The 10,479-nt window shown below is 29.7% G+C and overlaps 1 protein-coding gene across 2 annotated transcripts in view; it reads right to left on the bottom strand.

The window, feature by feature from the left end:
- LOC106473118 (oxidation resistance protein 1-like) overlaps positions 1-10,113 on the bottom strand; it is a 34,397-nt gene extending 24,284 nt beyond the window's left edge. Inside the window, exons 1-4 of one of the 2 annotated variants that reach the window (XM_022401615.1) lie at positions 9,984-10,113; positions 8,188-8,305; positions 7,192-7,279; positions 1,914-2,071 (exon numbers count right to left, since the gene is read on the bottom strand). In XM_022401615.1, the coding sequence (XP_022257323.1) occupies positions 1,914-2,071; positions 7,192-7,247 (214 nt within the window). In that variant the 5' untranslated portion in view covers positions 7,248-7,279; positions 8,188-8,305; positions 9,984-10,113. The remainder of the gene's footprint in view (positions 1-1,913; positions 2,072-7,191; positions 7,280-8,187; positions 8,306-9,983) is intronic. The other variant, XM_022401614.1, reaches the window with a different exon arrangement.
- Between the last annotated feature and the right edge of the window lie 366 nt (positions 10,114-10,479).

The following is a 10,479-nucleotide window of genomic DNA, read 5'->3' as shown; positions in this document are numbered from 1 at the left end:
ATATATATATATATATTAGCATTTCAGTAACACAATTAGTTATTTTTATTTATCCATTCATCCATCCACCTGTCTATCTATATGTAATCTCTATCTATCTCTCTCTCTCTCTCTCTGTGAGTGCGACTTCAAAAATCACTCTTCGGGATGTAATTTTATATAAAATCTATACTAAAAGCATTCAGATGTTTTGGTTACACACACACACATATATATATGTTAAAAATACTATATATACAACAGAATAAGTTTATTCTACAGAAAATTTTCAGTAGTGGAAAGGAAAAGGACTAAGTAAATAAACACGTATTTTTAGTAGACTTCTATTACACAGTGTTAACTACATAGGTAATCTTATAACAAATATAATTTCTTTTAAAAATAAAAAATTATCTTTAAACTTAAAAGCAATACATAGAATCAGGCTGTAAAATTTATAAAGAAAGTCCTCTTGGAAATGCAAATAGGACTGTCTCTATTTCTGTAGATAAAAAAAATATTTTCATAGTTTTACTTGCTATCAAAGTAATGCATAAAAAACAGAACTAACCATTCACACAAGGCACAAAGCTATGAAGTCTGTCTGAAACTAATAATCTATCATCACAGTACCAGGTACCCACAGCAAACTAATCTCCACCTAAGTCATTACAACTTGCATGTATAGTAACAAACACTGGCCAGAAATTCTAGAAAACTAGTTATTTCAACTCCAACCTCACCACAGACTATCACTAACCAAGATTATTAAAACACCCTTAGTTCTCATTTGATTTGCTGGTAGAATAGTATATATATTTATTTTCATTTGTCAGTGGTTACTCTTATGTATTTATAAAATTCTTTGGCTTTTTGGTAAGTTTTAAAATTTTGTAATTTTTCAATGTTTTTTTTGATATTATTGATTATCCAGATTAAATATTCTTAAAAGTAGCATTGAAGTTGAGGTACTAACCACTTTCTACTTTTTTTGGACATTTCTATTTAAAGAACAACTGAAAGGAATACTTCAATCAGCACTGAGATATGTAGATCTCAATCCAAATTACAAATATTCTATATCATCTATAACAAACATATCTAGAATGTAGTTTCATATACTGTATTAAATGTTTTGTTGAGTAAATATTATGTCCAAGTAAGCATGAAAATTGTATAACAGAGACACAAATGTTTTTCTTTAAATCTGACAGTTAACAATTCACAACTTTAAAGCTGCTAATTAGCCTTGGCATAACCTGTAAGAAGAAACAGGTTACCGAAACAGAAACCAATAATATCTAAATGGAGTTATAATGAACAACTTGCTGGATGGTTTCTTTGATGGAGACAATGTTTCAATAAACTTTTGTGGACTTTCTTCAATTCTAAAGAACATTCACAAACCGTATAAAAAGTTCAAGATGTTATCTCCAACAAATAAACATTCCAGCAGGTTGTCAATATATCAATACACTTTTGTGGACTTCAATCATGAAGAACATTCACAAAGTGTATGAAAAGTTCAAGATGTTATCTCCAACAAATAAACATTCCAGCAGGTTGTCAATGTTTCAGTACACTTTGGTGGACTTTCTTCGATCCTAAAGAACATTCACAAAGTGTACGAAAAGTTCAAGATGTTATCTCCTCCCCCCCTCTATTTTCATAGCTAATTTCAGAAAAACTACCAACATTGTATACCCCTCAGCATTAGAATGAGCTATGTAACCACTGTTTTGAGAATTGTTGAAAACAGTATGTCCTTCTTTTCAGTATTGGTACTTTTGTATATTTTTATTGCACTTTTAATGTTTATTATGTCAAAAAAAAATAGAAGCACAATTTCCTAACATTTGTTACAAGCAAGTTTTAATTTAACCCATCCAACAGAGCATTCCAGCTAGCATTATATAATTCAAGAACCACTGTACCTGGAGACTTGTACCGTAATACTGGAGTCAATGGCACTGATGAACTTAAAACAGACAATGAAACACCATTCTGCCAGTCAGGCTTCAAACTTAGGTCTGTTGAACTATATATATTGGTTTGTAAAGGGTTAATACTATCCAGGGAATGACTCTTTGATCTGATGATAAAAAAAAAAAACACTAATCAACATGGAACTTTTAGTACATTAACAAATAATCAAATCATATGTATTCCAACAAAGTATGATTCAAAAACTTCATCTAGTTTCATGTCTCAAACTCATTTCCTTTAACAAAGTTAGACTCTTAGAAAAAAGAAACTACAATTAAACAAGCAGATTTAATTTTAAGAAACTGCAGTGGAATTTCTAATAAACAAATAGAAATTTCTCCAATGGTTTACATTACACATACACACTTGCATAAGTTGACAAAAAAAAGTTAATTTTTAACAGTATTATAATTAAATATTTAAGTGAAATATTTTTTTTTATGAGCATGTCATGCAAAACTAGATTTTGTATTCAAATAAAACTTAAAACCAATATAGTAACATAGTTTTGAGAAAATCCATTTGGCTGTAATTCTCTGATATAGTAACTTTCTGACTTCTTATTCCTATTAGTGGGTAAAAAAAATGTAGCATTAATATTAAAACAAAATATGATAAATAAATAAAACTTTGAATAATAACAAATGACAATTTATATAAAAAGGAAAATACAAACGTCAAAACATAGAAAATAATCTGTGATGACTACATATAAATAGAAGCTATTGAACCTATTTTCATTTAGCAAGTTTTAAATGTACTACATATTACCTTACCTGATGTACTACAATACACATGTAAAACTGCTGCTTTGGATAACCATAACGGTTATATACCAACACAAACATAGATTAAATCCAGCACAATGTCATATAAAAAAAACATAATATACAATGTACACTTATTCTGTTGGATTTTTTTCTCATTTGTATACTAAATATTCTATTCTCATTAATTCGGTTTGAATTTGGCATATGCATGTTTAAAACATTTCTACAACGAAGCAGCTTAATAATGATATATATACATATGTATAAAAAGAGAGAGAGACACACACACAAAGACAAAAACACATCCAATTATGTTAGTTAATGAATTACATTTGTTACTTGTACCACAGCATAATGGTTATAAAACATCAATAACATACATAAATGAAAAATAGCTTTAAACTTTTTAAATACGACAGGAAAAATTGCATAAAACATTTTGAATAGAAAAAAAAAACAATTTAAATACATAAAACATAAATGGTGCTCCATTACACCTCAATTAACTTGTGTTCTAGGTCAGTAAATTCTGAAAACACCACTTGTTTAATGATGAGTTAAGTACTAGATCCTTTGGAAAAAATTTTAGTTCTTAAATTACTCTATTTAATGTTTTTACTGATGTTACTTTTTTTTTCAATTTCCAGGCATTTAATTGTAATTATCTTTCTCATACTTTATAACATACAGAATCAGTCAACATTGCCTTACTCATAATGAACTCGTGTATAGACAATTAAGAACTTTGGAGCTATGTTCTTGATTTTGAGACAAAATAAACACACATGTAACAGGCTTAAATATCCAAACAACAGTCATACACACCATGTAATTTAAGTCATAATTTGAATGTTGTGTTCTTCTTAAAGGCCATAATCCAACAAAATAAAGTTAGATTATCTTGCATTTAACCCATTCTGGATAAAGATATTAAGCATTTTATTAATATAACATGTTATATCTGTGGTTTTTCCTTAGGTTCAGGATAAACCAAGAACACAGTTACCTGACCTTCACAACAAGATAGTTACAGATCTAATATTTGGAAAGAATCATTTAAGAGAAACAATAAACCATGTGAAGTTGTACAAAAGCACACTATATTTATGTGATAAGTGGTTCAAAGGTAAACCAAACAAAAGCTGATCATCTTGTGGAATAGGTTGTTGCATTGTTGGAAGAATAACTGTTATAATTCAAGAATACAACTGCACACAATCCCCTGATCTCTACAACAATGAGAGGTTTGTGGGTTTATTAAGTGGAAGAAAAGTGCATTTATTTGTTGCAAGTGGTCTGAAACAAATAAGACACAATGTTGAGCTTTGATTAGCATAAAATACTTCATTTTCTGAAGAAACTTAAAGAGTGGCTGACTGTTAGTGTAGTCTGAAGTATAATAAACAGTATTTAAGGTTAAAAAAAATGAACACACACAATCAGCAGAAGGGAAAGAGAAAAGATCAGGATACATATGAAACTTCACCAGCAAGTCTTAACTCCTTCAGAAGAGAAATGAGTCTTTTCTCCTCAAAGGTCAGAAAGAATCTCTACTGAAAAAGAGCCAAAATTTGCAATTGCGAAGCAAGTTCTCTTTGCAGCTAACCTATCAGAAAATGGGCACCAAAATACAGAAGTATCTTTGTTCCAAGTGGCAGTCAAACCCAAGGTCAAAGTAGGACACAATGTAACTATCACACGAAACAGGAACTGAGTTTCTTGACTGGTCAATCTATAAAAAGTAACAACTCAGGTTGAATTTTGTTCATGATCTCAACCAGATTTAGAGTGTTCCAAGATTAGAACTTGTAAAGATTTAAGAATTTTGAAAATAAGAAATACATACTATGGAAGAGCAAGATATTTTGTAATTGCATATGGTAACTGTAGTTAAAATAAAAGTAAGTAAAAGAAACTATTTAATACAAGAAGATGAAAATTAATTCTTCCTTAAAATAAGCTAAAAACTATTTGGCTGATTAACTAAACAGGAAAGGTACATATATATAAAAAAAAGATGAATAATGAAAGACTTCAAAAGTGTTCCAAATCTCTAAGACATATGAAAATAAATTTTACAAAAAATGACAACACTGTTCTCAAAGTCTACAACATCTCTGTAGCTGACCAATAACAAAATTTTAATTTTCCCAAAGTGCATGGTACATGATTTTTTGCAAACGTAAGACATGGATTAAATCATTTACTGAGTAACCAGGTAATTCTTGCTCGAACAATAGAGAATTCCCTTGCCAGTTGCAAGGAGAGAGTAGTATCAGCTAAGTTTCATGGAATCTTAAAAAGAAAAAAAGATGAAAGACTTCTTTTTCTGTCAACATGGTGATTGCACAAAGATGTGCTGGATGCATGTTCTATTTCGTCTATGAAGTTTGAAAAAGAAAATACTTTATGCTATCAGATACTGCCTATGTTAGAAAAAGCAAAGGATGCCTTACAGGAACTCAGGAAAGAAACTTCAGGTACACACTGCCAGTCTTTTGGAAAAAAACAAACTTGAACTGGAAATGAAATCAGGTTCCTAGCATCTTAAGAGCACTTTGCTTAAAGCTTGGTACCAGAAAAAAGAAAACATTAAATACAGTCTAATGAACAATTTAGACTGTAATTATAATTTCTTTTCGGGCACATTGTGTTTTTTACTCTTAATGGAGATTGTGCTGAGAAAACTATATACGAACTAAGAATTACTGTCATTCCAAGTGTACAAACTTATCTTGACTCAAGAATCTTCTCCTTTGAGAGTGAACTTTATCAAAGTATGTTTTGGATAGATCCAGCAAATTTAGATAACATCACCAGGGAGGTTGAGTGTTTAAATTTACTTTCAGAGCATTTTTATGAGACACTAAAAATTAACAACTTTGATAAAACTAAGATAAGCTCAGAATGGAAAGCATTCAAGAGAATGGTTAAGTATAACATGAATGAAGTCAAAACTAAGGATCTCTGGGAGTGTGTGCTTCTATACAAAATGAATGAATTTAAGAAATGTTTGTATACTGGTGGAAATAATGTTGTTTAGGCATGGTTTAGTCACCTTATCCACATGCTTGCTGATCAAAGGCTTAGTTTAAAACATTCAACAGTGGAGAAACTTCAACTGATTAAAACAAATGATCTTGTATGGACACAAGAGGAAAATGGACAAATATTAGAAGCAGCTTCGGAGAAATTTATGGCAAAAAGGAGGGAAAGGAAATTTGATACAAATACTTCTAACGTGTCTATAGAATGTTGGTGATGAAGATGTATGCAATTATGGAGGTCATCATGAAGATGATTCTGATTCTAGCATGTCTAGTAGATCAAGTGATGAGGCTCAAACAGATGAGATTCTTTTTCAAGAACTGATTGCAGAGGAATCATTTGACGTTGACGTTGCCGATGGTGATGATTCTCCTGTACATACTATGCGTGAGGACAATGATTGAATATGCTCCAATAGCTAACAGTTAAACACAAATAGGACAAAGGATCTTGGTACATACAAGTGACTATGCAAAGTATATTTACTTCAAATTCATTCAATTTTTTTATGAGGTGAGTCTTCATGCAACTATGTGACTTTTCATTTTTTTGAACAAATAGTGAAATTGATGTTTTATTTCCAAGTAATAAAATTAAATACCATCTTAATCTTGTCTGTAAGTTACAAAAGAGTAATCATCATATGATTCTAGTCAAGATGTTATGTGACAGACTTTAAGGAAATTATAACATTATAATTTTTCCAATTTTACTGGATATAAAAATGTTATTGATTGTTACTTTGTTTATTCATCAAATTAATGTACCTGGTCTTATATTTACTTCTTACCCTTACTTTGTCCCTGAAATATGACCACAGGTTCACTTAATGGAAACATAGTGTAATTCAATCAATATAAATTAATTTTTATTGTCCAATTTTGTAAAACAATGAATAGAGATATGGCATTAGCCCGTGTACTGTTTTTCAAATGTCAGGGCCTGAATCATTCTCATAAAGAATACTCGTATACATGCATGATTTAAGTCTTCAATCTTTGATGTTATTCAATGAGCCAAATGCTTTCTTTATAAATACAGACACACACACATCATTACACATTTAATAATCAACTGTAATTTTAATTGTACTATTCAATACGAATTAAAACACAGTTATTTAAAAGAACATGTTTATATAAAACTATGGTGATTAGATATCATCATACTCAACCTACCAAGTAAATAACTGTAAAGTGTTTGAAATGTATGCTATTAATTCACATCTTGTTACCCCGTAGAATAAAGTGATTAAATTTTTAGGTATGTTTATTTCCCATAGTGCTTGATATGTCTTACTTAAAATAACCAACCTCCTTGCCAAAGTACATGCATTTAATAAACATGAGTTAGCTCTTGGTCCATAACAATTTGTAAATTATATTTTAAATTATTAATATTTACTTACTGCAATGATAATTTGATCTCTTGAAGTTTCTCACTCAAGGATCTTTGTCCAGACATAATGAACCATGTATAATCCAGCTGCTTCAGAACTGTAAGTAATCATTTGCATGGTTAGTAAAATAATAATTTTCACAAATATTTTTTAAACATCTGAATAATCATTTCATATATGTATTAATCTGTACACATACAAGTGAGGCTTTAACAAGTAATCTGTATAGAGATAGTTACCTATTTTGACTTGCAGTCAATATATGTATGCCAGTAAATACACCCTAACATTCTATTTGTTTTACTACTAGGAATAGAGCAATACCTTAATAGCTTGAGTGACTTATCTATTACTATGCCAGTATCCTTTTTTCCAGTCACACTATTAAGTGGTTTCCCATCTATATTAAATGTATTATCCAAATTATGGTAACCCAAGTGTAATACCTTGCACTCACTATAATTAAAGGTCATTTGCCAAATATTTGTCTAACTTACCGATTGATCCATGTCATTCTGTAACACTTTAATATCCTCAATACAGCTAGAAATACCCACAAGTTAAATATAATCAGTAAACTTTACTAATTTACTATTCATGACCTTATCAAAAACATTAAAATGAGAAAAAGCAAAGGCTCATGCACTTACCTTGAGGCATGCCAAAAATAACAAAAGTCCAATTTATACTAGACCACCATATAATAATTGAAATATTTACAATAGTCATAAATTTAACCCTTCCATAATTAGCATAGAATATATCTTTATTCGGGTAAATTCACATAGTAGTTTTCTACATATCCATTTAGTTAATCACATCCATATCTAAATGTTGAAAACTTGTATTTATTCTTTTACATCTTTGTTTTTAAGTCCAAAACTAACATGTATATATTTCTGTGTGTACTTCTTGAAAGACAGTCAATTGAAACAGGCAATACACAAATCTACACAACTGACTTAGCTTAAGATTGTGTGTAGTCTATTAATAAAAGTATGTAACCTGTGGCTTTGTGGGCTGCCAAAACTTCTTTGTTCACCAGGATATTTAAGTTAATATTTCCACAGTTGTCTCTTGATTCTTTTGATTTTTGTCTCTTTCAGTTTATTGGCTCCAGCAGCTAAACAACATAGAAGAAGCCAAGTCAGTTTTGGTAACAGAATATTGTGGTTGTTAAATAATGAATTTTTTACTTAAAACTAAACCAGCATTTGTTTGTTTACCTTTACTGACCATATTCAATTTATTCGTCACTTAATAGTTCTGAACCTGCATTTTGCAGTAATTCTTGACTTTTTTTTGTTGGACACCAGTGTACCTAAATATCACACCTAACAATTTTTAAATGTCTAAATTAAGTCATCTCTTTCACTACTATATTTCAGAGAGATCAAATCTAAGTCTCTGTACCTCTCTTCACGGTTCAATTTTGTTAAACTAAATATTATTAGTACATATAAATCATCTCCCTCACTTATTCCACTATGTAAGTACCTAACATGTAATAAAAGGGTCAAAAATGAATGCAACAATTCAAATCTAGCCTCATCAGAATGCCACAGATCTTTCATCACAATAGTCAGTCAAAAGTGTCAGGCAGTTATCAGTAATCATGCTTAGATAATTTTCATTATGTGTATCACAAATACACCTTTTACAAAATGTTAGTCTTTTGTCCAAGTTTATGTACTAAAAGTAATAGTGCATTACTTTAGAATTTTCATTACTGATGCACATGTGGCACAGTTTTAAGATGGGGTTTTCTTATCTCTTCAATTTGCTAGTTATTTATAAAGTTTTTCTTTTTTGCTTTTTGGAATAAGCTTCCTTTGTAATATGATTTATCTTAACTTTGAAAAACTTTTGATAAAGTATTGCAAAAAATATTGAATGTTAATTCAGATTCCTTTCAAACAGAGCAGAAATATTAAAATGTGTATTTATAATTGGTTTTATCTTAAACAGAAAAGAATAATAATAAATGAAATGATAGTTTTTGATTTAGTGAATATGACTAGTGAAAGTCTGTTTAGGTATATTCATTGCTCATTATTTGTACAAATAATATTGAGGGTACTAAGTGGTGTATAATAGCTAAATTTGCTGATTTTATTAAGTTTGAAGAAAAGCTTATCATGAGAAGAATGTTTTAATCTAAAAAGAGATCAGTGAGATTAAGCACACAAGTTACATTTACTGGATACTTGGTTTTTCACTTATGATCTAGTGACTGCTCAACAAACCAAATCCTCTTCTGACAGACGTTTTGTCATTTTTTGCTTGTTTGTATTTTGACATAGTTTGAAAACACAAGTATCATATTTAGTTTTCATTTCATTCTAGGTTCATCCATCATTAATAACAAAAGCCATTAACTGGGGAATAATACACCCATAAGCCTCAAGAACATATATATATAATACATACAACTTTTTAATTTAACTTAAAAGTTAAACATCGGGTCTAAAAATCTGGACACATGTTTTACATTTTTAATTACAGCAATCATGACTTCATTCAAATAGTGAAGTATAATATTCTGAAACTAGTAATAGTTAATTATCTAATATTAATAGTAATACTATAAAACTAAAAGTCTAAGTTCTAACTTAAGTCTAAATATTATTATTAATACATAATAAAACTGGCACAACTTCATATGCGTACAAGCTTTATTTTCACAAATTACTCTTAGTTTTATTAAGTAATTAACTTTTAAGAAATCTACAGCATAAGATTCACTTTGTCTATAAGTTATAACAATATTCATAAAAGCTACAAGTTTTCGCAAATCTTACCTGCGTATCATCTACACAAACAAAGTACCAGTACTCGCATATAGTAACAGTATACTTATCATAATCGCACTTCTACTCCCCCTTATCATCTGGCCAATTCGTGTTACAAGCTGATTGCTGTGGTGATAACGTATAACGTAAACAACAACTCTGTAATCGTATCAAATAATTTCTCTACGTGTTTTATTTTTGACAAGTTTTGCTTATTTTAATGTTTTAATATGGAATGTATTTAGTTATGAGACTTTAAAAAAGTAAAAAAAAATAAATCGAAGAAACTGAATATTAAAAGTATTAGTCAATAACAGCAGTCTTCAAATAACATTAGACAGATAACATTTCATATACCATAATTCGTCCTTTCCTGACGCAACGATTATAATAATGTTACGACAGCGGAGGTCACGTGACCCTGGTAACACGTGATAACTGTCTAGAACATTTAACCATTTTGTTCAATACAATACAGTGAATACACAAAAAATAAAGACAACAA

This window comes from Limulus polyphemus, unplaced genomic scaffold (genome assembly GCF_000517525.1).
Source record: "Limulus polyphemus unplaced genomic scaffold, Limulus_polyphemus-2.1.2 Scaffold5900, whole genome shotgun sequence".
In the NCBI taxonomy this organism is placed as follows: domain Eukaryota; kingdom Metazoa; phylum Arthropoda; class Merostomata; order Xiphosura; family Limulidae; genus Limulus; species Limulus polyphemus.
The sequence above is the reverse complement of the archived record's forward strand: the minus strand, read 5'-3'. Positions and strand labels throughout refer to the sequence as shown.